Source organism: Lathamus discolor, chromosome 2 (assembly GCF_037157495.1).
Source record: "Lathamus discolor isolate bLatDis1 chromosome 2, bLatDis1.hap1, whole genome shotgun sequence".
In the NCBI taxonomy this organism is placed as follows: domain Eukaryota; kingdom Metazoa; phylum Chordata; class Aves; order Psittaciformes; family Psittacidae; genus Lathamus; species Lathamus discolor.
In genome coordinates this window covers 125,038,467-125,066,043 of record NC_088885.1, presented here as the reverse complement: position 1 = coordinate 125,066,043, position 27,577 = coordinate 125,038,467, and the positions used below count along the sequence as shown (strand labels likewise).

The window sequence follows — 27,577 nt, the reverse complement described above, 5'->3', positions numbered from 1 at the left end:
ATGTGTCTAACTGATGTAGAGGGTCACTGAACTATGGGGTCCTCAACCAGCTCTCCATCCCTGTCTTCCAGTTCATGGAGCTGGGTACCCTGAGAACAACTGGTCTTACTATTAAAGACAAAGAAGGCATTAAGTACCTCAGCCTTCATTCTTTGTCACTACTTTCCCCACTGCATTCAGTAAAGGATGGAGAGTCTCCTTAGTCCTCTTTTTGTTGCTAATGTATTTATAGAAACAATTTTTATTGTCTTTAATAGCAGTAGCCAGATTAATTTCTAGTTGAGCTTTGCCCCCTCTAATTTTCTCCCTTCGTAACCTCATGACATCCTTGTAGTCCTAGTGAGTTGCCTGCCCCTTCTTCCAAAGGTCATAAACTCTTTTTTCCTGAATTCCAGTCAAAGTCTCTGTTCAACCAAGTGATCTTCTTCCCAGCCTGGACAAGAAAAGCAGCTTCTGAGCAGCTATCCTACCCAGGAGAATAGGCTGCAGTTAAGGAAGGAAGATGTTTGGCACAGACAGGCACTGGTGGGAAAGCCTTACTGCTCAAATACATATTCTTTACTGAGGGTTTCCCATAAAGCACTACAATGTGGTAGGAAGGTAAAAATCACAAGATTTCTCTGTAGACCTTATGGCAGAATATAGCCTGTCTACGTGTACATAAAAACCTTCTGGTTGTTACTTGAGATCCTTGAAGAGTAGCTTGCTAGCAAGACTGTTTTGCTAACTATATAAAAGCATTTTCCTAGATGAAAGAAAGTTTCTGTGAGTGCCTTGAGACTACAAGAATGTACCACCTTCGTCTGCCCGTGTTGGTTGTGCGTTGCCTTTATTCACAAATGTCATACATTTTCTTCTCTCCTTAGAGCAATACATCAATCCAGCATTAAAGCAAAAAGCATTAGGATAAGAATACGTTATGCTCACAGTCTCCATCATGATATTAAAAAGGACTGGGAGAGGAGGAGAGACAAGAATATTAGATTGTTTGGTTTAGGATATTGCTTTTCTCATTAAATGAATTAGACATTTTCAGCAAGAGCTCTGGAAAAACTGAAAGCTGAAGGCCTCTCCATGCTTCCAACTCTGCAATTCTCCTTGGCTGGCAAACTCTTCCCTTAAGCACCTCTGCAGCCCAGCAGCCCACTTTCCATCCCCCCAGCGCTTACGAGCAGTTCTGAGAAAGAGCAGTCAGCTTGGAAACAGATTTTTCCTGGTATGTTTGTTGACTCTAAGGAATAGCACCACAAGCCTATTGATTTAAGGCAAGCAAAAGGAAATGTTGGATTTATGTGATGTTAGATTCTTTTCTAGCAGGAACAGCATACATGCACCCCTTCACCGTGCAGGTAGCCTGAAATATTTTATTGAGCTTTCACTTCACCCTGCGATCTCTATCACTTGTTTTCATTGAAGTATCCATACCCCTGTGTACCGTGAGGCTTTTCACATTATTTAGCTTAGAAAACAACCTCTGTGTATGAATGTCACTTAATATTCAGGCTCAGGACTGTGTGCTGCAAACTTGACCAGCTATTCCCATTGAGCTTGGGAAACTTCAGTGTCTTGCTTGCACCTCTGGAAGCGGCAGCTTCTGAGTGCCAATGAACGTGCTGCAGGCAATGGAAGACAGCATCTCCAATAGGGTGGAGGTGCAACTGAGCAGCTGGCTGCTAAGTATGGCTTAGCAGGGTAAAGGCAGCAGCTCCCCACTTTCTACAAAGCATCTGGAGTTGTTCAGCTGGACAGGACCCAAATCTATCTAGAAATGCAAAGCAGACTAGGGTAGAGCAGACTTGGGAAGTGAGGATGTGAGGTTAGAGTGTGGAAAGGCAGGAAGGCAAGAGGCTTCCTGCTATGCAAGCTTGTTATGTATGCAGGCAAATAAAATAGTCAGAGAAAATAAACAGATGAACTAGAGAAAAGAGGAGAAAGATATAAAAGTTAAAGATTGAAAAGAGAAAGAGAATGCACAGGAAAGAGTTTTGCATTATGTAATAATATAATTGAAAGTACAAACCCAGCCTACTTGCATTTTGAAACAAACAAAAGGCAAGTGAAGACTGTTTGGTTTGGGGGTTTGGGACTTTTGTTTTCTTTTTTGTGTGTTTTTTTATTCTAATCTACCCCAGCATAAGCTCCAGATTTGGCTCTGTGTTCCATAGGTCTGGTGTTAATAACATCACTGTTTGTTTCTGTAGAAGGTGCCCCAAGTGTTTGTAGCCTCTCAGCTAAAGATAATCAGATGTTCTACCAGGGTTAGCAATACTGGTGGCCTCTGACAAACCCTACCTTATGGTTATTGAATTTCAAGTCAAGAAAGAGGACACCCTGCATGCACAGGATCAGACCTTTAGGTACCAGCTAATGGACCAGAAAGAAGTGTCCATGTGTGTATTGTAGTAGAATAGCAGTTATGTTACAGTAGACTCCCCTTCAACTTCAATCCTTACTCAGCTTGAAAAGGGTGCAGAAAAGACCCTGAGAGTGGAAATATTAAGAGACCTGGAGTAGGTGCGGTAGGGAAGCAAGAGGAACTGTAAAAAGCAATGGAACAGATTATATTTGGATTACTTTGAAGGCAACCTGCAAAGATAAATGGATCAAATGTAACCCAGAATTTGCATACACAGCAAAAGATTTTAGGGAGGGGGAAGGCAAGAAAATTTAAAATCATACATTAAATGTCTTAGTAAATATTACAGACTGGAAAGAATGGGACTATTTTATGTGTTATTACTATGTAGAAAGCAGGAGACTTCAAAACAAAATTTGTGTATCAAACATGTTTTTATCCCAAATCAAATAGCCCTCACAAAGAAGCAAACCCTATAGACTTTTTGCAAAAGTACAATTATAAGTGTATATGTGTTAAATAATGACGTTAACTCCTCTTCACTGGGTCTGCGGTTGTGAGAGGAGAAGCAGAATCTAGATACCAAATTATTCAGACCTCAAATTCATGATTTACCGTTGTTTTAAAAATCTGAAATATGGTTCACAGGCAGCTATTCAAATTAACATCACAACTAGATTGTGTTTCAGTTTTAGTGGAAGCAGATGAGGATTCCCATTACATCTGGTTTGACTTTCTTCCCTCTAATAAATGTTGCCATTTGATCCATGTCAATGATGTATAACCTTGAACTGTCATTCATACATTTTCAGAAAAGAACATACAAGGGATGTGACTTGAAGATGCACTATTCTTTGTTTCTGATGCAGGAATTTGTATTTCAAGATTAGAAAATTCAAGAAATGCCATTAAAAATCTTCAATAAGCAAGCACTGATTGTAATTCTTCTTGACATAATGTTCTAAGAATCCAATGGCAACTTTAAGGGAAACATCCACTAAGATCATGCACATTCCCCTAAGGGAATAGCCTCATCAGGACCTCAAGTTAAGGTGCAAATAACCTCACACTTTGGAAATACAGTAACCTCCACCATCACCTTATTCTCCCATCCTCAAAAGTGGGCCTTTTCAGGAAAAAAAAACAATCATATCTGACCAGCGTCAGTATATCTTGCATTTCAAGTGTAAACTGCGGCATGCTCTTCCACAGACTACCTACACTTCTATATTTTTCAAATGTTCAAATCTTGAAGACTTTACTCAAACTAGTATTATAATTCTTTGAATGTTACATTGCACGTAGCCACTTTTCTTTGATAGGAGACTGTTGCAGGTTTTTCTCCTGGATAAGCAGTGCTACTTTCTGCTTCCTCTGGGATGAAACCTAACAATATCCAAGAACTTTGCTGGAACAATGTTCAAAACTACTTCTGAGCTTTCTGGATTTGATCAAGGTGACTTGATAAGTTTGGTTAGAGCATTGACCTTGCTAGACTACCCATGAATGTTCCTTCACCCCTATCCACAGACCCACTGAAAAGGAGCTGTACAGTAGAGGAATCCAAACCCACACCTCTGAAGCCCTACTCATACTGCAGCACTGTATCATCCCTAAAAGATGGGCCATAATAGCTCTCTCACCTCAGAAAAATCCCAAATAGGAAATTAATGTCAGTTCCAACCCTAACTGTTCTATGATTCTATGCTCTGTGGACTTCAAGCTGTGAGATATGTGGCCTAAAGTCCAAATACTGAAATGCAGGTGATCAATGACTGCAGTTATATAAGTTCCCAAATTATTCAAGATGATGTGTTTGTGCTTTATCACGCACCCAGGGTGCAGACAGGTAACCCCAGACAAAGAAGGTAAAGGTTGAGGGCAGATTTTCATTTTTTTTATTTTGAATGCTGATGTTGGTATTGATTGCTGACAAAACCAGGCTTGAATCCCGTATTTTCACTCCATAATAATGAGCTAACTGTCTGCTAGCTTGGACACAGACTGTCCAAGACGCAAAATATCAACACCTGCCCCTGCTATTCTCAGCTTGAGACTGATTTATGAGTCACCTTATGGGATGCACAAGGGATGCATAATGCCAATTAGCCAGCCATCAGGCTTGTGGACCAGGCCTCAGAGACTAGTCTTTACCAGGAATTTTGCAGGGTTCGAGACCTGAGATTCTTCCTCAGAAATATTTATGAAGTGCTTGACTGCAAAGCCAGGATACCTAGAATAACAGCACATACATAAACATCTGCAGAACTGAATAAAGACAACAGTGTGATCAGACACAGGTCTGAGCAAGAGACCCAGAGAGTGTCAACAAGGGTTGGCTCTTCTTCTGCACCATGCAAGCCATGTGGTCAGAGGGCCATAAAGCTATAAGTACTCCTACTTTAAGATCTGCTGAAAGCCAGTGTAGCACTTATACTCATTCTGCAAAATTCCAGAGACTGATGGACAAAACATCTGCAGTATGCTGCATCAACGGAGCAGCACTCACTCATTCATTCCAGCGCTGAAGTACACACTGCTAGGAAAACAGCTTCACATTCTGGATCATTTCTGGGTCTTGCTGAAGTCCATCAAAACTGATAGTCTTTTAGGAGTCCCTTTGCTATCCTAACTACCAGAGCCTCAAAATACTGGCTGATTATTAAATCCAACACCAGTTTTTCACCCATTTCAGAAGTAGTCTGATTTTGGCCGTGTGTATGATAGTTATGTGAAGCAACACAGTAATGTTTGTTAAAGATTATATGCTTGACCTATCACTTGTCAACAGATTTAAGCCTTTTGAACAGGTACAGCTGAAATGTCATGTTTCCACAGTCCAGGATTTCAGACTAATATTAAAGGATGCTCATTACAGCTGTATTTAGTTATTCTTCAGGGCAATATAGCTAGTTCACCCTGTGATAGGCTTTCTGTCTCCATTTTTGGGAAGTTTCCAAGCAGAAGTTTTGAACCAAAAAGGAAAGAAAACAAGGACATGACTGCCTCTCCCTTTAAGTCATACATTTATGGCACTCCTCTCCTGATGACAGACACCACTGTTCTTACCATATCTTTGAATGCTGGCTCTCAGAAACCTGAAGAGCTTCTGAAATAATTTGAAATTCCAAAGTGAATCAGAGTCATGAAAGGCCAAAACAAACACTTTGTACCTGTGGCTTTTTTCTTTCACTGTTCAGTTGGATACATTTCTTGTTTCTGAGGTCCATTCCCTTCAGCTAAAGCTCTTCAGCTGACCTTGATTTGATGTGAAGTCTTTTTGTTGCTTTTTCAACCATCAAGTCTTCTTTCTCTAGGAAATCTTCCTATCCAAGCTTTCCTCCTATTCATCAGGTTTTATTTCACCCTTGTTTTAGGAAGGCCAGAAGCTTATAAGGGCTATATCTTGCCTCCCTCCAGCCTTTTTCACAGCTGCCAGTGATGATGGCACTGTGAAGACTGGGCTTTTATCACCTTGAAGGACCAGTCACCTGATGATGGATCTCTCCTCAAATGCTCTGCAGCTCTGTCATAAATGCAGAGCAATCATTGGAGCTTAATTTTTATTGTTTACCAAGCTCTATTCTTCCCAGCTGTCTTTTTAGCTCCTTAACCTCAGAAAAAACCTGACTCCTCTGAGTGCTCCCTATATATCCATTATCTGGAGGAAAATCCATCTGTTTCATCTATATTTGAAATATCACCCTTACTTATCTTTAGCTAACACATCCTTCTCTGTCAGGAGCTTCTGCCTGAAACACTATTTGTTTTTCCTTCATTAGAGAAATCACCTCCTCCAGCCTCTTCACTCAGTACTTCATTCATCAGCCTTTCAACAGCAAGAGGCACTGGTATAAATGCAGAATCTGTTTCATCGTCATGACTTTTTTTAATGCGTCAAATGCTGTTCCAGCCATTTGAAGTTTCTGTGTAATAATTACACCTATGTCTGTGTTCTGTATATTGTTTCTGCTTCTACTCAACTTTCCCCCTGCTACTCCACATCTGATTCAGTTCTGAATGATTTCAGCTATTCCTGCAGCCATTTTATACCCCACTTCTCTCTGAGTATGCATCTCTCCAGCACATCCTTGCTACTGAAAGCAGAGGTTACTAATGTGCGCCACTTTTGAGAGGAAGGAAGATGAAGTAGCAGAGAACACTTCCAACAATAGTTTCCCAGACTGGGCCCTCAGTTGTAATTCTTTTTTTTCTTTTAATGGATAAAATCTGAGCCAATGCCAAAAAAAATGGAGTGCAGTACCATGGTATTACCACAACGAGGCATGTGATGCATTGTTTTAAAAGAAGCTGTGGCAAACCGTTTTTACATTGTGCAGTATTTCTTTCTCCTTTGCTACATGGCGGATTTCCCCAGGATCTATTCAATACTAAAACACTTTAGAGAGGGTGCTTTCGTTTGCTGTGATATCTTTGCAACGGCAAAAAAACAAAAACAAATAAACAAAAAAAAAAAAAAACAAAAAAAACCCAAAAAACCCCAACCCAACCGTTAAAATAGTTTCCAGTTTTCCAAAAAGAAGTACTGCATTATTTCTCTTGTGCACTTTCAACTACTCAGATGCATCCTCCTGCCTACCCATGATCTTAAGAAGATAAAAATTAATTACTTTCATTTTGTTTGTAGCTATTTGTTTTTCACAATGTGAGTACATCTTGATAAAATAAAGGTAACCCTGCAGCTGTGTTGTGCCTGTGGTAGGAATTCTTCAATGACACTTGCTAGTGCAATCTCGTATATCAAGTATTAATCACTAGGACACTGAAATTCTACCCTGTGAAGGCTTTTAAGCTGCTGAGTATGTTCTTCTTCAAGGCAAGAAGAGAATTCGCATTGTTGTTCCAATGTATTACGTGGCCTAGGGAAGAAATTCAGCTTTATATTTTAGCAGTCAACTCCTTTGTGATGGTGCTCAGTAGTTAGGGCCTCAGTAAAACTACTGAGCTTCAGGAATACTATGGAGCATGAGAAAGGACTATGAAAGAAAATTCTGTGTGTTGGACAATATAGCTGTTCCAGAAACCGAATTCCAAGCAATAATTTTCACTTTAATTATTTAACTGTCTCAACAACTTAATTAAACAGTGTATTCAAGAGAGTTCTGTTGGGTTGCCCTCAATAGGTACTACCCTGAACCAACATAACTAGGGCATAAAATTGAAGAATTACATCTTTAGAGGTATTCTGTTGTAAGTCTCCACAAAGCTGGTGGTCATTAGTTTCATGTAATTACTAGTAGAGAATTTTGTGTTGCCCCATTCAGAGCACTCACAGTGCTTCAGAATAACACAGACCTTCCCTTTCCCTGCTAGGCAGTCCTTGACTTATTTGGGAACTATGAGAGGTTTTCTTATGTACTACGTCTCAGAGTAGAGCAAGAAGTTCTGTCTCCTATTTCCATTAACATTTGTGTAACTATGCAGCTTCCCCACAAGATCCTTCATTTGCTTGGGTGGTCCAGGCCTTGCCCAAGCTTGCTGGAACTGCTGTTTGCTTCTCTAACATGTCAATCATGCCATTGTCCCCCGGCCTCTTCCCTGTTTCAGCATCTTCTCCTTCTGCATCCTTTAGAGGCAGCATAAGCAAGCCTTTGTAATCCTACAGGTCCTGCTTTTTGGAATCTTTTTATGAGCTCTCTTCTGAATGCTGCAGAGTAGTTGCAGCACACTCATTTTTCTCAGTTGCTGTTTCTAGACTCCTCCTGAGGGAAATGCTCCCAGAGAAGAAAAAAGATTTTGCTTGGTGTTAAAAAATACTAATAAATAAACCATATACAGTTCAAGCTTCAGCCTTGAAAATTTGACCCTTTATTTTAAGCCATCTGTTTCTAGACACACAGTTGTATCTTAGCCTTAATAAAGGGCTTACCATTCAGGTCGTGATTTGAATGCCAAAGCAGAACACTAGCAGTAAAAGGGAAAATAGTGATAAAAAGATGTACTTCTTCCAAGTACAGCGACAGAGCTAACTACTAGCTTGCCAAACTGATAAAGTAGCAATGAAGGCCTGAATGGCAGATCACAGTGTCACCCTGCTAAAGTGTAAGATGTATAGACAGTAGTAAAATATTGTATGTTACTGTCAGAAAGTATGACTTAACTGATATCTTAATAATGGCATGGAAGAGTTAATCCTGTTCTGCTGGAAGCGGCTTTATGTGATTTCTGATAGAACAGCAATGCAGTCAATTCCCTGTGCTATAATGGTAACTGCTTAATTCAGTGTGATTGCTTAATTCTAAACCAGAAACAGCAAAAGCTGATTGTTACCTTTAACTTCGTAATAATTAATTGAGGGACAGCAAATCATTATTAAGCTCAACTTCGATTCCAGTTTCCCTCAACTCTGTCTCCTCGCTTTGTCCTTCTCAGTCAATCCCCTTATTTTATAAAAAACCCAACTGCATCCTAAATCCATTTTAAACTCTTGCCTTTTATTGCCTTGTCAGTGTACAATATAGCTCTTTAGTTCACTTCATCCGCCAAATTAAATTTCCTATGGACCAGATCCTCAGCCAGCCTAAGCTGGTGTAGCGCTGTCAAACAACCACTGCTCTCCTGATCCAGATGATCGAGCCCCCTCCTATTAATCATTGGTTCTTTCCCCCATCCCCCAGGCAGATTGCTTGCACATTGTTGGCAGGGATCCTGTATCATCTGTTCATTCACTAATAACACTATTCAGCATCTATTGGGCCAGTCTGGCTCTCTGCAAATTCAGCAGTGAAGCTGCTATTGATTGCGTGATGGGGAAGCAGAATCAAGCCATATAAAGTCACATTACTTTGTATTCTGAGACCTCTGTGCAAACGACACGGCAGTTAATTCACTAATAGTTTATATGCATCTTGCTTGTGTCATAGTGGAGAGAAAATGTTTCGGCACTGCCAGGGTGGGTGGTTCACATAATCATTTTTTGGAGGATTTGAGAGTCGTGCCATAAAAGGCAAGTTGTGGGCTTTGATCCAGCAAGGACACAACTTAGTAACTGTAATGCACATTGCCAAAGACCTCCCTGTTAAAGGAGGTAAGATTATGCAGTCTGTGTTTCCTGATTACATATATCAAATAAAAGCGCCAGATAAAAGCAGTTGGAAGGACAGAATATTTTCAGCAGATACAGTGAATATGATCTCACTTACACGGGGTTATACCACCTGCACTCTGGCTTTCCATCAAGAAGAAGGTCACACCAGGTCCATCACATTTTAATGAAATGCTGCTCTAAAAGGGTAACCAAATTATAAAGAAAAAGCATAGATGCTTTAAAGAACAGAATTGAATGACAGAGCAACCTGGTCTAGTGGAAGGTGTCCCTGCCCATGGCAGAGGGCTTGGAACTGCATGACCTTTAAGGTCCCTTCCAACCCAAACCCTTCTATGATTCCATGATTCTATATTTGGCTCTAAATTGACTTGAAATTTTGAAGAGTATTACTGGGGACTATAATGCTTTCTACAGTCTCCCCTACATTATCAATTGGAGTAGATATTAAAATAACATAGAGTAGCTTTAAAAAATGAAAAGGTGCTTGGCATTTTGCAGCCTGTGTTTTGTTTTGGTTTTCAAATGGTGGTGCTTTTACCTAGAAAGAAAAATATATTCTCCATAGGATTGAAAACATATTGAACATCAAAAACTCTTAATTCAAATATTTTCATTATGTCACTTTTTGCAAATTCTGAAAGGTTCTGAAAAATTTGCAAAGCTCATCCATGCAGTTTTTCGGAAGGATATTACTTTAAATTAATTACTTATCTGCAGTTATTTTAAGGAGATAATTTTTAAAGTGTTTTAAAGAGTTTAATCTTCCAGCATTGCAGTAGTAAACGCAGTATATAACACTACAGGGTAACACAATGCATAATTACAGATGTAACTGACAGCAAAAGAATAGCATACGTAAATACAGATAGAAGCAAATAGGCCAATGTCATTACCACTGATATGGAAATACCCACTATGGAGACACAGCCTGAGCTTAATTTGTTAAAACTATCTAAAAAGAGAAAAGCATTAAAAAGTCAATAAAGTGGTGTGTGGTGCATTATTTCTTTCCCAGCCAAATTACTTCTCCCTGAAATAAGCATAATAAAAATGTAACTTTTCCTTGACTCATATTTTGGAGGGTGGCTTTGTTTTGTTTCCACTGTAAGAACAGTTTTACAGATTTAACATCCATACTTACCATACAGGCTCTTAAACCTGTACAGATTCAAGTGCAGAGCTATCTTAATGCACAGAGTAGCCCTCCTTAATTCAAGTATGTGTTTTCTGTACATGGAACATAATGAAACAGAGCCTCAGTTGTCAGAGTCATTATTTTTTAGTAACCATTTCTTTCTGTTTTGACAGAATTACTTCTTACTATAGCTGCAGCTCCCTGAATACCAATATTTTTATCCAAATACATTTGTAGCCTTGATGCGGCCTCGTAATGCAAGTAAATCAAATTTGAATGCAATACCATTTCGGATAAGGATCCTTGGGGAATTTCTGGCACGTGGGCCAGGAGACCTGGAACCTCTACATTGGCCAGTGACTTTCTTTCAGGCAGCCCATGGCTCCACCAAGCTTCTCTTCGAAAGCCCACTGTCATACTCTTCTCCCCTGTAAACATCTCATCCCTCCCTTTGGTGCTCCACGTCGTGCTGTCCCAGCTTCTGCCCCAGCCTCATTTCATTCTGTGCTGTTCCCCCTTTGCCCTCTATTGCTCGCCTTGCTCTCCTCTTGCCTGGCTGAAACAGAAGAGGAGCTCGGTGTGGAGTAGCAGCACTGGGCAAGTTGGTGGCTTTGCACAGTGATGACATGATGCTTTGAGTCTGCTGAAGGACCTGCACGTGCAGAGCACTGCTGGGAGGAAAGCTGAGGATGAATGAGGGGAAAGTACTGCACAATAGAGGTAGTTCATGAACAGCTTAGAAAAAGTATTTAGCAGTCTTATTAGGCCCTCAGTAAAGAAAACAAATGTTCAGACTCCTCCGTGAGTAAATTTCAGCCCCAGACATGTCCAATTGCATGGGTGTTTCTTACAGGTATTCCATAAAAAGGATTCACCAGCCCCTGTGGCAGCTTCAAACAGCTGCATGCTGAAGAGCCCAGAAGCATTGAATTCCTGTACTTCACTCTGATCCCCAGCATTTCTCAATTGAAAAGCTTTTAGCTTAGTCTATTTCAGAGCAAACATTTCCCTTTGTCCTCCCAGAGACATGTTACTTCCTGGATCTGAAGGGCCAGAAACACTGCAGAGCAGAAGCTGTAATCACAGCACAAGGAGAAGGGGAGCCAGCCTCTGAACCCTGTGTCAGTGTGATTTATTCTCTCCCTGCCAGGTGAAGCACTTAATTCCTCCCCTTACAGAATCAAGACTTAAACTTTGAAGGTTGCAGATTTGATGCCCAGCTATGACAAAGGACAGTTTTTTCTACAGCATGTGGTGTCCAAGCTTCCTGAAACTGGTAAAGGAGCACCTCTGGTACTAGCAAACAGAACTACTGAGGAGCCTCTGGTTTGCTATGTTTTTCTAAGATACAGAATGGAAAAGAAAACACTTTCCCTACTTAGACTTCCTCTACTAACCTCTATACTTGAGATTCTCCAAAACTAGAGGGTATTCTAAACTATAAAGGAATAAGCTGTCTGTATTGATGATTACGCATACAGTAAATTACTTTGAATAGAACAAAAGCTTATGTGATGTGAGCCTTAAACACTTTAAGACTTGCTCTCATCTCACCAAATCACCACCTGGTGGAAACAACAGCACTCCATTGTCTTACGGTAGGAGCTAACCTCATTTCCTCAACTAAAAATCTGTCTACTGACTGTGTCAGTGTCCTCCTGTGTCAAGAAGCACTTTGTATGTATTTGCTTCTCTGTAATGTGACTTGTATTTTCTTGGCTATTGAAAGAAACAAAGAAGCAGAGAGAATAGGGTCTTTCAAACACCTTTTTCACATGTTCACATTCTGCCTTTAATCACATTTGCAGGAAGTATCAGCCTTTAAGTACAGCTCTAAGGGTGCCAGTGGTGCCATACAGAGTTCAGCTCTCTGTACTGCTAAAGGCCACATGACTGTCCTAGCCTGTCACAACATTTAATCAGGAAATTATTTTTATTATAGAAATTACTTTCTTTGGCTTTTCTGCTTTAGGCTCTTCAGACATACCAGACTGATCCTGCCATGAGGAAGATGCTAACTCAGCTGTATTTCTATATCATGCCTGTATTTAATGTGGATGGATATCATTTTAGCTGGACAAATGTGAGTAGTATCCATAGTAATACCAAAAAAGTTGTTCTGGAAAGATGTAATGGTTGGTGCACCATTCAAAGGGGACTTTCTATATAATCTGGTCTATCACCTTGTGGCATGCAAAACGGAAGTAAATTACCCCAGTTAAAATACAGTACTGAATGTGTTTAGGGCGGTGGGTTTGTTATGTATACAAATAGACTTTTGCCAAAAGATGGTAATATTGCTATTTAACTATTTTGTACCTTCTGCTAGGATCGATTTTGGAGAAAAACAAGATCAAAGAACACAAGGTTTCGGTGTCATGGTGTTGATGCTAATCGCAACTGGAAAGTGAAATGGTGTGGTAAGTCTGGAGACACTCTGGTCCACCAGTTCAGATTACCCTGTATTTAGTTATCCAACAGAGTAAGTAGGTTAGGTCACATCCATTGTGAAGTGTTCTGTTTTCCATAGTGAAATTTTGAGGTAGTTTCCCATAAAACCACAAGCCAGGACTCAAATCTTCCTCCCAGCTTCTAAAATAATAAATGTCCTGAACTTTGGAAAAACACCTCTCACCACAAATAAAATGTTTTCATGGTGAGAATGGCAAATGTATAAAACCACACATACAGCTATTCTGTATTCCTGCAATCAGTTAATAACTTGAAGCACAGTATTGAGCCTGGCCCGTCACATTCCAGGATTTACCTGACTTACAGTTTTAGGAAACATTTCAGAGTTCATTTTGTTTTACTTAGTAATGTCTCTGAAATGGGTTTAGCTTTGGAAATGTCAGACTTGCTTTGCTGGCCTCACAGAGAAATGTCTGAGAATATTTTAAGGCCATTATTTTTATCGATTTCAGAAAGAAAAAAGGTGCTTCTAAACGCATGAAGATCCAATTTAAAACTCCCAGCACTTCTGTAAATACCTTCATAAAAATTGACCTCAATTGTGCATAGAGAATTCAGCAGTAATGAGATACCAGCAGAAGATTTATAATGGGTCCACTGAAGAGGAAAGGGGGTTTTATTAAATCTTACAACAAGACAGTACAGCTTACACAGGAGTAAGCAGACATACAAGTTCTGGTGCAGCAAAGAGTAATGCACTTTCTTGTGAACTATGGTGATATACATATCTGGTTCTTCTGCTGACCTGCTCTCCCATCTTGAGCAACTTCCTTCAACTCTCTGTGCAGCTGTTTCCTCCTCCAGCATTCATCCACCTTCCTTATTTATATTATAAACTTGTAAAGACAGAAATAATGTTTGCATATAGCTAGCACGCCCTTCAGCCCATCCCTCTTTCACTGGAAGTCTCTAGATGTTTCCGTAATACTCTGATTACTTGCAGTAGGAGTAAGCACTGTACAGTCTGGCTTGCATCGACTGGATTCTTTAAGCAGGACTGTAAGGATAAAAGTGAGTGTGAATAGTCTGCCAGGGGAGATTACAAATGAGGTGAGAGTGAACAAAAGCATACATTCAATATAGTACAGACCTGTGAGATACGCTTCCAGGGTTTTTTTCAGTTCTGCTTGCAGTTAGGAGAAGACTGACGCAGAAGCAATTACAGAAAGCCTATGTTAGCTGAGAGCCCCTCCACTACAAAAGACAGTCCCATGGATGCTAACATGATCTTTAAGGCAATTTTATGCTGCAAAAATAATGTAAAAATGAACCAAAGTCTGCATTGCTGTTACCATCTTTTACTTACATGTGTAAAGTCACTGCTGCAGGTATTTGGGGGACACACATTTACTGTTCAGGAGACAGTCACCAGCATAGCTGGAATGAACAGTTCTCTTACAAAGTCTCCAGAGCCATTTTGCAGGTACCTTATCAATGCAACAATACTACTGTCACAGTGCACTTTCTAGTCCTAATTAATCTTTCTTGGGTTCAAATGACTCTGCTCCCTGCTCTTCCTGCCCACTAGCCACTGTACTAAAGCACACTTTTTACTCAGTCCTGAAAATGTTTGCTTAGTTTTCAGTAATGCAAGAAACCATTTTTTCTAGGCTGAGCGAAAGTGTAGCCATACACACACATGTTGTGTGTCGCAATCCACCACTTGCTGCATTTTTCCCCTGCACGGATCATGAAAGACAAGTCCTCATCCCAGGTTTAAAAAATTCCTCCAAGATTGCTCATCATCCCACCAAGCACATGGCTCTGCTTCCCTCACCAGACTCCAAACTGTGTCTGATTCTCTAGTTTGCCAGAGAATAAAGAGCTCTTTCATTAACTGGGCTGACTGGTGCTTAGAAGATCCTCACCCACCGCCCCATATTCTCATTAGTCAGACACTAAATAAGGCAGGGAAGAATCTGGATCATATCACACTTTGAGGCTTGTATAATCATGGTGTGTTTAACATTTAATACTGCACATGCTTGTAAAAACCTTTTAATTCAGTTCAGTCACACCTGCAGTTTGCAGACAGGCTTGAACTTCACTGTGGGGCTTCCAGGCTGGTGTGTTTTGGCAGAATCCAGCCCCAGCAAAGCCGCTGAATGCCAGCAGCAGTGCAGCAGTTGGTAAAGACACAGCATCCTTTCTGCTTTCCTCTTCCCTTCTAGTGTAGGACTTTGATGAAAGCTTTATGAATGTATTTTCTAGGGACTGAGAAAAGGCCGTATCACTGATTGTGGTAGATTTCACCTTATAGTGCCTTGCACCCGAAATAGTGCACAGAAATCGTACACAGACCCAGGTGAATACTGACAGCAAGATTTCTGGGTAGAAATGCTCTCTGCAATATGTATATACATATATATGTGCAATAACTAGCACAACTGTTTAATGTTCATGAAAAAAATAGCAACCTTACAGCCAACAATGAGGTACTTAGAACTAAATCATGCCATGGGGCAAATGGAGTTAAACGGGTTGCATCCAAAGCCCCCAAGAAAGCAGCAGTGGGCGTTAAAATTTCCAGTTCATCCGAATTTCCAGTGTACCCCATTGCTCACTGAGGACAGTTCCCCCTATCGGCACAAGAAGGGGCTGCAAGGAAGTTCAAGAATCATGCTCCCACTCATCTACCCTCCATGTCTTCCTTCTGTACCAAAGCATTGGTTTTATCAGTCTCTGCACACACTTCCTTAGTACATTTGATCTCACGATGAATGTTGCAGGATACTTGTCCTCCCCTGACATGCTGTCAGGTACAAAAATAAAGCAGTACGGTAGCATTTTATGGCATTCTATTTTCTTCTCACGACCGTAACTCAGAAATTTCACACAATTTGGTATTATTGTATTGGTCTTCTTTCCTTCTTGTGTTACTTTAAAAGAGCTTGAGTATGCAAATTGAGGATATCCTTACATTGTCCAAGGCCACCATGGAAGACCTCTCTTTTTACTACCAGCCATTTTCACTTAAGGAAATACATCAGCTGCAGCTAGGATTGCAAATGGCTCACAATAGTAGGCTGAACAGTTCAGAGAGTTTTTTTCTTCACTGAAAATCACTAAATTGAGTCATATTTTACCATTGGGTCACTTTACCATTAGCTTGTAGTTTACCATTAGCTTGCTGTTTATTAACAGTGATGTCCATTTTCGTGAATCAGTGTACAACACTGTTACAGGAGATGAAGTATCCATTAAAAAATGCAAAGGCTCCAGAGGGTCTGTTAAATAGCTCTTCTTTAGCTATAATATCTGACAAGACATCAAGGCAGAGTGCTCTTGGGATCTGGATGCTTTGGTGGCCATCTGTTCTGTAGGGAAAAGACCATCTGCCCTCTATATAACCCTTCCATATCCACTGCAATCTAAGCACTAATACCTTTTGAAATCCCCACCTGTGGCCATTGAATGGTAACTTCAATTTTCTTATTACAAATGAAGGTAAAAAAATCTTACAGTTTTGAATTTTTTGGCATTACATTGATTGCATAAACCTGTTTTAGTTCATATTATTATGCCTTCTCACACACTGCTCTTATTATTTGAAGATGGCAGTACTTACTATACAAAGGAAAGCTAGTAAAACACTGCTTTTGTAAGTCCCTGATGACACCAGGGAATGTCACAAACAAACTATTATTATTCTGCGGGTCAGTGTAAAACATGTGGCGTTTTAAAATCACAGTGGATAAAAGAGTGGAGTAGATTTGCATAAATATTGTTCTTTTAGGCTCAGACCCTAAGCTGTAAATGAGGTGGTGGCTTACATCCAGAACTGCTGAATGATAAAGCAGCTACTGCCACATCTCCTTTTCTGAGTTTCATCTTTCAGTACCTCATGGGATGTTATAGGCAGGCTAGACTTCTGTAGCTTACTACCATGTGAGCAGGTTGACGTAGTGAAAGACAGCCTCACAACTGAACCCTGGCCCCAAACCTGAAGGAAAATTAAGCCCTGTACAAACTGAAATTATTCCTATTTTAGCTAACTGAGCAATCAATCCATTGTCTTGTCATTTTTTCCCCATGAGATTTGCAAAAGTAAAACCAGGCAGCAGTAAGGAACTCTTACCATGTTTTTAACCAGTCTCCAAGTTTATGCCTTTTGTGGTTATCTACGTACCATTGTAACCACCACTGTAATAGCTAGTACATTAAAATGCTCATAAAGACTAGATTTGTCTTGGCAGTGACTAGTGAAAGAGGTGTACCTCTCTGATTTCAAATAGACCCACTGAGACCCTTCAATAGTTTTAATGCTGGAATGCTACCATAAAATATGCCACCTATATGGAAAGCCAGAGAAGAAAATACAATGAAGTCAGGCTCTCTTTTTTTCTATTGGGTTGAAAATATGTCCTCTGGGAAGACCTGCATGTTGCTGGCCAATTGGCAACTTGGCATGCATAGTAGATGAACAAGCAGATTTGCTGTACTGAGGTCCCACTAGCTCATGCCTATCAGTCACAAGAAAGGAATTTGTTGATTGCTTTTCACACTTGTGCACAGGGGCCCACACAGGGTGAGCCAGAAGCTGACCCTCGGGAAATTCTCTGTAACCATTCACCATCAACTTTCTCTTTCAATCTCTAGATGAAGGTGCTTCATTTCACCCATGCGATGACACCTACTGTGGTCCCTTTCCTGAGTCTGAGCCTGAAGTAAAGGCTGTAGCTCATTTTCTCCGCAAACATCGGAAACAAATAAAAGCCTATTTGTCCTTCCATGCTTATGCACAGATGCTGCTGTACCCTTACTCTTACAAATACGCAACTATTCCAAACTTCAGCTGTGTGGTAAGTACATTAAAACTTGGGAGAATATGCTTCCCTATATAATAGTCTTTTTCTTTGAGAGGAGACTTGTTTCTTCACTACTTTGCACATATTTAATATTGAGCGGTATTTATTCTGCATCTGCTTGCAATCACATTTCTGGTTATATAACCTCCACTCATAGTGAGTCAGCGGTAATTTGATTAGAATGGTATAGTGCCTTCCACCCATCAGTCCCTTTAGATTACTTTATAGGATAAATCCCTGGGTTTTAATTATAGTTACTATCATTTTATTTCATTAACTGTAATGGGAATTATGTTGTTAAGTCCTTGGGCATCTAGCTGAAATTTCTGTCCCTCCATACTCAGAACTTAAGCACTGTGAGCACAAAGATCATCTTTAATGTTATGGCCAAAATAAAATTGAAACGGTTTATGTTTATCAATTAGAGAAGAAATCTCATAGATTTTACCAAAAGCGAAGTTTGGATTGCTTTATGTATGATCCTGGTCAGACACAGTATTTTTAACCCATTAAGACAGCCAGTTACTTGACATCAGGGGATTCTGTCTATTAGAAAGATAAATTAATGAGAATACAAGGGTGTTATGCAAGCCTATTGATTGTACTTTTCATGTATTCCATGCTCATCCAAATGCAGAACTATTCCCTCTGCTCACAGTCTGACATCTGTTTTTGGCCAGTCTCCTGTGCATAAAACTGTCCCTATGGTTTATTCTCCTAAGGAAACGTGGCTAAGCTTTACTTTCTGTTTGCTCCTGCTCGCAGACGTACATCGCACCAACCAGTTGTAAGCCTCTCTCTCTCGGATCCCAGTCAATCGGCATTGTTCGTGTATCTCCCATTTAGGCCTTGAAAGCTGCAGTGACTTTTTAACTTGGTAGTTTACTCCAAGGGAGCTTAGCTGCACCTTAGATTTATCCTGTGCAGGATGAATGATGGTGTCAGTCCCTGGAGCTTCACTGAAGTTTCACTCAGCTGCCCTCCCAGGAGGCTAAGCAGCCAGCACACCACAAACTAAACTCTCTTTGTGGGTTTATTTCTGTTAAGACACTTAATTTCAACAGCTACTAAAAATGTGATGTCATTCCTGCGACACAGCAAATTAGAAGTTAACTAAGCAGGCAAACGAGCTAAAAATACAAGGCTTGTGGGGACTGACTAACCAGCCCTGCACTGACTGGGAACAAATCCATGCATCTTCTTTTTATTCTTTCTTAACCCTCTCTTGGGGAATGGCAGAGAAAAAGGAGGGCCCCAAGTTAATTGGTAACTATCACCTACCAGTAAACATAGACTGGGAATTTAAAACCACAGGATCTTGTTCCTTGCAGCAGGAGGTGCAAGAATATTGTTTTAAGAACAGACAACACAGCAGAAGGTAAAGACATGGTATTAGGAAGAATCAGCATCTTCCCTGCAAGCAGATGATGAAAATATCCAGAGTAGCGTAAGGCAACAGCAGACACTGTCATTGTAAGGAAAAGGAGTCTCTAACTGAGAGTTTTCACACATGCCAATAAATCTTCAGTACATGTTGTTCTTGTTGCTCAAGGGTTATTTCCATCCTGCAAAAGGGAGTAGCTGGCCCTCAGCACAAACACTCTATCTTTCCATGCACAGCTTTTAGACCCAAGGAATCGAGTTTTGATGTGTAGTAGGTGTTTCCTAGGTTTGGGAGACCTTGGATCAGGCTTCTCATTAGAGTGGAGCACAGACCTAAAGGGACAAAGAAAGGCACTGTTTTAGACACCAGCCCTGGACAAATAGAAGCCAAATCCCAATTCTAGTATTTTGCCAATATTTGGACTCTATACTACTTTTTATTGCAGTGGGTCAAAAAGAACAGGGATGTTGGAATAAAAAGCTGAAGTAATTTCCTGTTATTTAGAAAGCTCATTATGGGGATCATTTTGAAAATGAATGGAATATTGGTGGTTGTTTATTTGTGTGCTTTAATATTTGCCTACAGCCAAAGGCTCCATCACCTGGTGGCTCCTAAATGAATAGTCTTTAATATTTGAAGTGTCCAAAATGGTGACTTAGGCTGAGGTTTCAGATTCTCCATTTCTCTTAGAAATTTCAGTGAGCTGGAAAACAGCAGATCTCTGTTTCCTCCTGCAGATGGAACAAGCTTTGTTGGTCTACACAGACTGTGTACAGTGGACAACTGTAGGACTCCACCTGCATAGCAGATAAATAACATTTGGTGCTAACAGGGGGCCACAATTAATCCTGAGCAGACGAAAGGATGTCTCTGTCTGGGTTGTATCTTTCTAGTGAGCTGTCAGTTACCATTTCGATTAAAGTGTTCAATTATTTAGAGCTGCTTTGAAACTGGAGAGCTGTGTACTGATCACAACACACATATTCTGTTCTAATTTAGGCACAACTCTCTTATTAACACTCTCCTGAATCTGTTCTTTTAAGATAATCAAAATGAAAGTGCACTTTTAAATTGAAAAAACCCCACCGAACAGCAGAAACCTTCATCCATCTCGAGAGTTTTAAATTTCACCTACCTTTTATCCCTTTCCTGCCTGTACACTCATTTGCCTTAGTGTTCGCAGTGAACTGAGTTTGTGTATGTACTTGTAAAAATCCGGTAATTTTATGTGAAGCTTTCTCCTTAAATGTGTTCAAAGACTGGTTGCCTGGACTTATCCAGGGTCCAGCCTGAATATAGCATAATGCAGTATAATATAATACAATTAATATAATACAATATAATACAGTATCATGCAGCTGAGAACTGTCCCTTTCTTTGAGCACACAAGTCCAACAGCGGAGGCAAGTACTACACATCAAGGCTAAGAGCATCAAGTTCACCGTGCTCAGGGACATTTTCCTGCATGGTGGACATGGACTCGGGACACTCCCAGTCTCACCACCAGATATTTGCTGCCTCTGCACAGAACTGTTGTGCTAGTTTTAAATTGGCATTATCAAACTATTTCATCAGTAAGATTTCAACAGAGCTTGCTTCTGCTGTCTCATTGCTGTGCAATACAAAACCCATGCACAAGGAGTCTTCTCCTTTGTGGCTACCAGGGCATTGCTCTCTACCGGTCCCAGCTCCCGCAGCTGAGCCCTGTCTCCTGCTCCCTTGGTCACAGCGGTGACCACCCCACCACACAACACCTCTGACCCCATTGTGGGTCTTGTGTGTCGTGGCTCACAGATGTTGAGGCATCTGTTACAGGAGAAACAGTCCCAAGTGACAGCACTTCCCCCGTCCTTGGGCCTCCTCCCAACCTCCTCATCTCTGGTGTCAGGTAATTCAGAGGTTACCCCTCACAGCATCTGGTGACCACATCCCAACCCAGCAGAAGTTCCCAGCAGCACTGGCTTCAGTGGTCCCTGCATCCATGCACTGCCTCACGGAGATGGCAAGAGGAAGAGAAGGGGCAAGTCTCCAGCACTGTCATCCTTGTGCTGAGTAACAAAAAATCTACATGTGCCGAACGGATTTCTATAATGGAGTTAAAAAGTGCTCTTCCATTTGCTAAGAGCAGTTCTCAGTGTAAAATAAACTCTACAAAGCCCTACTTTCTGTAAGTGAAAATAATAGGACTTTTTTTCCCTGGAATGACATTTTAAAGCAGTTTTCTCTGGCTTCCCTACTCGGGCAAAGACCCACAGCAGGAATGGGGTCAGACCGATGATTAAACCAGGATCATGATTCCTGACAGTGGCAAACAAGTGGAAGATGAATGAAAATGTATAAATGGGAAGGCAAGTATAGAGTAATCCTTCCCCAGTGCATTCATCTAGTGTCTCATGATAACAAGGTAAGGACCAAGCTCATGAACACTTGCATAAAATGAAACCTACAGCTCTCCAGTTCACAGAATTGAAACATCTAAAACAACCATTGCAGCTTTACACAGTGGCTCAAAGTCCGTAAGTTTCCAGCTCCTAAGATATGCATTTCCTGCTCTTTATAAGGAGATGGCTCTGTGTTTTTCTAGATGCTCCTTCACTCTCCACAGTCCTTTCCCTTGGGATCATAATATTCCTTTTTCTTTTGAATACACACCTCCTTTCTCTGTGTTTGGATGCACTATCCACGTGTGACCCTCAGAATTTGCCATGGGCCAGGCCTTCCTCATCCCATTTCACAGGATACCACAAGTTCCTAATCAGACTGCATGCATATGGGTGTTGAACTGTAGATGTCAATCTTCCCCATACAGTACTGAAATCACATATCTGCAATAGTGGAAAGTCTTCTCTGAGCCTACATCATCTTTCCCCAGAGAAAGTCAGACCAGCAGTGAACATTCACCTGTCCATCACAGATTCAGGAGTGAAATTTGCCTCCTTCCTTTTTCCTGCTTTTGCTCACTGAACCACTGTGGAGTATCACCCAGAGACCATTTCTTCTTCACAAGCCCAGCAGAGATGTGATTTAGTGGACTTGGAAATGCATCCACACATACTGGCAGAAAATGCATGCATGGCTTTTAAACTGCATACAAAAGAGATTATTTCATCTCATGATCTCACATGTTTCCTAAATTTGTTGTGTCACTGATTTGGTATATATACATATAATTACAAATACTTAATGACTGACTGTTCACAGTGCAGTAAGGTTCTTCATGCCATGAAAATACTGAACCAAGTTTTTCAGGGAATTAGGGAATTGCTGTCAAGAAAAATAAATAATGCATTTTTCCTTTAAAATAATTTTACATTTCCTGCCATGGAACACAGAATTGAGCTGGAAGTCAATGATCAGGTTCCAATCCTATTACAGTATTTAATTCAAAGTCTAATTTATATATTTGTTTCTCTCCCCCCCACCCAGGAATCAGCAGCCTATAATGCTGTTAATGCTCTTCAGTCAGCCTATGGTGTAAGATACAGATACGGTCCTGCATCTAGCACTTTGTGTAAGTTTTCCTCTAGCACAGGTTTGTGACTTTGACCTACCTATGGTAAGAAGGAAATTATCCTTATAATGACAAAGAAAGCAAACACTGTTTAACATGAACTTTGCTCCAGTTGTGGATGGTGAGGAAGGCGGAAGATGAAGTTTTGTAACTGATTCAGTCAGTTGATTGCAGTAAGATTAAATTGATGCAATAAAAGAGATCTAAAAGCAATGCACTTGAAAGGTGAAAGCCAGTGAATAACATGTTCAGAACATGTAAAACCAGATGAAAAAAAATAAAATAGACTAAACAAGATGTTAAAAATCTGTTTATCAGATACTGTAAATGTACTGTTATAAAATATCTGGGAGGTGTCCTGGTTGCAGCTGGGATAGAGTTAGTTTTCTTCCTAGCTGGTGCACTGCTGTGTTTTGGATTTAGAATGGGAATAATGTTAATAGTACACCGATGTTTTAGTTGTGGCTAAGGAGTGTTTATACTAAGTCAAGGACTTTTCAGCTTCTCATGCTGAATTCATGGATTCATTCAGTGAGAAGGGTTGAAGGGCACAAGGAGCTGGAAGGAGACACAGGCAGGACAGCTGACCCAAACTGACCGTATGACATAATACTCAGTATTATAAACTACGGGGGAAGCAGGCCGAGGGCTGCTGCTCAGGAACTGCTGGGCATCAGTCAGTGAGTTGTGAGCAATTGTGCATCACTTGTTTTGTATATTCTAATTCTTTTATCATTATTATATTATTATTACCATTATTCCTTTTCTGTCCCATTAAACTGTCTTTATATCAACCCTTTATATATCAAGTCTTCTCACTTTTACTCTTCCAATTCTTTTCCCCATGCCACTGGGGGTGGGGGAAGTGAGCAAGCAGCTGTGTGGTGTTTATTTGCCAGCTGGGGTTAAACCACGGCAGGAGGAAATAATTGAGAGTAGGTTTCATTTTTCACTATTACTTCACCTTTCTTCTATGCAATTGCGATATTCATAGAGCTAATTCATAAAGCTAATTCTAAAATTTAGGGTGATGTCTTTGAAAGCTAAGTTTCACGTGCCTGTCTGTCTAGATGATGATAAATGATAGCAACAGTATCTTTATTTGGAAATCTTCCATTTTTCAGAGAGTGATTTCAAGTGCATGTTTTCCCTATAACAAAATATCTTTAAAATACTCATTTTAAACATGTAACAACATTTGTCAGTCAAGCTTTCCATATAGACAGGTAAGAGAAACAGAAGTTCAATAGGTTTCAGCAAGACACTTTCTTTTTTTTCTACTGAATTTATGAGGCCTGAGTGCACTCAGTGGTGACAACAGATATTCAGAAAGTCAGAGGCTTAAGTAAATAGCAAGATTTTTCACAAGTAACTTCTTGCATCTCCTCTGCTGTTGCTGTGTTTTGTGTCTCAGATGTGAGTTCCACTTTATTGTGAGCCTCCATCTCACAGCACAGTTGGCATCTTGTGCTCATTACGGTGCAGTCAGTCACTATGTAAAAGGAAGAGCAGTGTGAGTCATCATTTTCTTGATGAAATTTAACAAGGGCAAGTGTAGAGTCTTGCATCTGGGGAAGAACAACCCCATGTACCAGTACAGGTTGGGGGTTGACCTGCTGGAAAGTAGTGAACGAGAAAGGGACCTGGGGGTCCTGGTGGATAGGAGGATGACCATGAGCCAGCAATGTGCTCTTGTGGCCAAGAAGGCAAATGGCATCTTAGGGTGCATTAGAAAGGGAGTGGTTAGTAGGTCAAGAGAGGTTCTCCTCCCCCTCTACTCAGCCTTGGTGAGGCCGCATCTGGAATATTGTGTCCAGTTCTGGGCCCCTCAATTCAAGAAGGACAGGGAATTGCTTGAAGGAGTCCAGCGCAGAGCCACAAAGATGATTAAGGGAGTGGAACATCTCCCTTATGAGGAGAGGCTGAGGGAGCTGGGTCTCTTTAGCTTGGAGAAGAGGAGACTGAGGGGTGACCTCATCAGTGTTTACAAATATGTAAAGGGTAGGTGTCAGGATGATGGAGCTAGGCTTTTTTCAGTGATATCCAGTGATAGGACAAGGGGCAATGGGTGTAAACTGGAGCATAGGAAGTTCCACGTTAACATCAGGAAGAACTTCTTTACTGTAAGAGTGACAGAGCACTGGAACAGGTTGCCCAGGGGGGTTGTGGAGTCTCCTACACTGGAGATATTCAAGGCCCGCCTGGACAAGTTCCTGTGTGATGTACTGTAGGTTACCCTGCTCTTGCAGGGGGGTTGGACTAGATGATCTTTTTAGGTCCCTTCCAACCCTTGGGATTCTGTGATTCTGTGATTCTGTGAATTAATGCCAGAATTGCACAGAAGACAGCAGGCCACATGAGAGATGGATCTTTATATAAATATAAATGTCTTGGGTAATCAACATATGGAGATAAGGAAAGCTAAGAAGCACACTTCCTTGGGAAGGTTTGTTAATATTAGACACCACCTATGCAAATGCTCTTATGCTGTAAGGAAATGGTGAGAAGGCAGAAATTAGGAGAAAATAATTTTAAAAGCACTTTGAAAAGGAGAATGTAGATTATCAGTTTTCTCCTTTCTCCCTGCAAAGGAATTGCCTAAAGGCCCCAAGTTAAACCTAGGAGTATGCAGAGCTCCCATCCAACTGGAAGATCTTTGTGGAAGCAAAGTTTTATTTGGCTGGGAACAACAACAAATTGAGGCTTTATTCTATATGTTCTCTTTTATTAAAGTTTTGCTTTACAAACAAAAAAGTCAGTTATTAACTTTTTTCCTGTGAAAATCAAGGGTCTAATCCATATTATGCTGAGCACCTTTCACCGGTGCTGGGTACCAATGCCCTTCTCTGAAGGGTGTTTAGGATCAGGGCAAGCAAAAAGCTGGAGTTGCAAGTATATTCACTGAGTCCTGGAGACAAAACACCGCATGAACCCTCTGGTGCTTTCAACATGACCCGTGTTTAACCTGGGTTTTTTTAATCTTCTTTTGATTCCCTCTCTCAGATGTGAGTTCAGGTAGCTCTATGGACTGGGCCTACAAAAATGGCATCCCCTACGCGTTTGCATTTGAGCTGCGTGACACTGGCCATTTTGGATTCTTACTTCCTGAGACGCTGATCAAACCAACCTGCACAGAGACCATGCTTGCGGTTAAAAATATTACTCTTCATCTGCTGAAGAAATGTCATTGAGAGCTATTTCTAGGAGCTGGGAGTGAGCATTTTACTCGCAGTGCTGATGCCTTCTAGTGTGTTCAGTTGCCATTTTAAGCTTGACCACTTCAAAATTATAGAAGCTAATGGAAAGTACGGTGTTTCTACCAGATCTACTTGGTGGGAAATGGAAAAATCACTTAATATCTGCTCTACAAAAGTCCATAAAGTTGATATACTATCTTAGTTACAGTTTGGTCTAAAATAGTCTGTTCTTTTTGCAATAAAGCTTTGAGGCTGCAGCTTCAGTGGAGCAGGTTCACATATTGATGCCTGAAATAAATCTCCACTTCCAGACAATCCCTGGACTTAGTCCTTTCCCTAACAGGAAGACTTCCCTTAGTAGGGTCTTTTGAACAAAGGGATGAAGTTTACATTCATGTATATGTACTCTGTGACACAGGCCCATGTCTATAGCAGCAAATGGCATATAGCTACAGCTGGCCATGCTGCAGGTGGGTATGTGGCTTCCTTCTGCATGTATACCTACATATGTATATGCACTTTTGTGATTTATTTTTTTTTTACGTGATGCAAGAATTAGACCCAAGGTTTCTTTTAACTGTTCAGAGAAACCTATTTTCAAATGTATGTATTGGGATGGACTCAAAATCAACATATTGCTTTTGAAAATATGACTGTTCTAGAGATGTGTAAGAATTATAAAGAAACATGGATATACAGTACTCTGCTTTATGGAGAGACAAAGCAACTTGCCATGACTTGGAACTTGGAAGCTGGCAGTTGACTGGTACATCTGGGTTCTGCTGCAATCAGTGTCTGCCCATTTCCACCAGCCAAGGATCTAGCCTTAAAGTGACTGATATTAACTGATACCTTACTTAGCAGTATTTTTGCAGTGAGTTCTGTAGCTCTATGGCTATGTGTCAGTTCTTCTTGGAAGTCGTATTTTTTGCATGTTTTAAAGGAATTAAGAATAGATTCTTAAGTGAGCCAGAGGTGAAAGCAGAAGCATTACAGATGAAATACAGTGTATAAACACCATGTTTGAAAGAATAACCATGAAAGCACAGAGAATATAACAACTTGTTGAGGGGCTTTTGTTAATTTTAAAATACTACTTTTTTGATCTTATATGTGCAAAAGCATATATTTTACTTTATTAATTTTGAGTTTAACCTTATGCCATAACATGTTAAATAAAACATATTTGTTAATAAAATCATCCAAGTATTCCTCATGTTTCATTTAATTGTTAAAGTTTTAGTTCAAGGATGTGATCATTTTACAAGACTGACACCAATGATTCAATCTTTTACAAAAACTACATCCTCTCTAAATAAGTACTTGAATTTAGCAAATGGGCAACCTTTATAAGACTAGGGAGCACCATATTTAAGAATACCACTGTTTTCAGGACTGCAAAAGGCAGTCAGTGAGAAAACATGGCAGAATCGCGTTCTGTTGGTTTATATTCTGTTGATAAAAAGTATTTTAAACAAGCTTTCTGAAAGCTTTTTCAGCTAGGATTAGCTCAGACTTGTTTTGAGGAATCAAGTTTCTACTCTGGTTTAACAAAAATCTAGGGCAGAGAAGCAGAAGATATTTTATCTATCCACTAGTCATCTCTGATGCTTATGACCATGATCATTGAATAGTCTGAAGACAG

General features: G+C 40.4%; 1 protein-coding gene across 1 annotated transcript in view; it reads left to right on the top strand.

Moving 5' to 3' along the window:
• The window catches only part of CPA6 (carboxypeptidase A6), a 136,293-nt gene extending 110,367 nt beyond the window's left edge, over positions 1-25,926 (top strand). Inside the window, exons 10-14 of the mRNA XM_065669143.1 lie at positions 12,533-12,643; positions 12,890-12,980; positions 17,632-17,834; positions 22,651-22,735; positions 25,739-25,926. Coding sequence (XP_065525215.1) covers positions 12,533-12,643; positions 12,890-12,980; positions 17,632-17,834; positions 22,651-22,735; positions 25,739-25,926 — 678 coding nt within the window. The remainder of the gene's footprint in view (positions 1-12,532; positions 12,644-12,889; positions 12,981-17,631; positions 17,835-22,650; positions 22,736-25,738) is intronic.
• Positions 25,927-27,577: the final 1,651 nt, after the last annotated feature.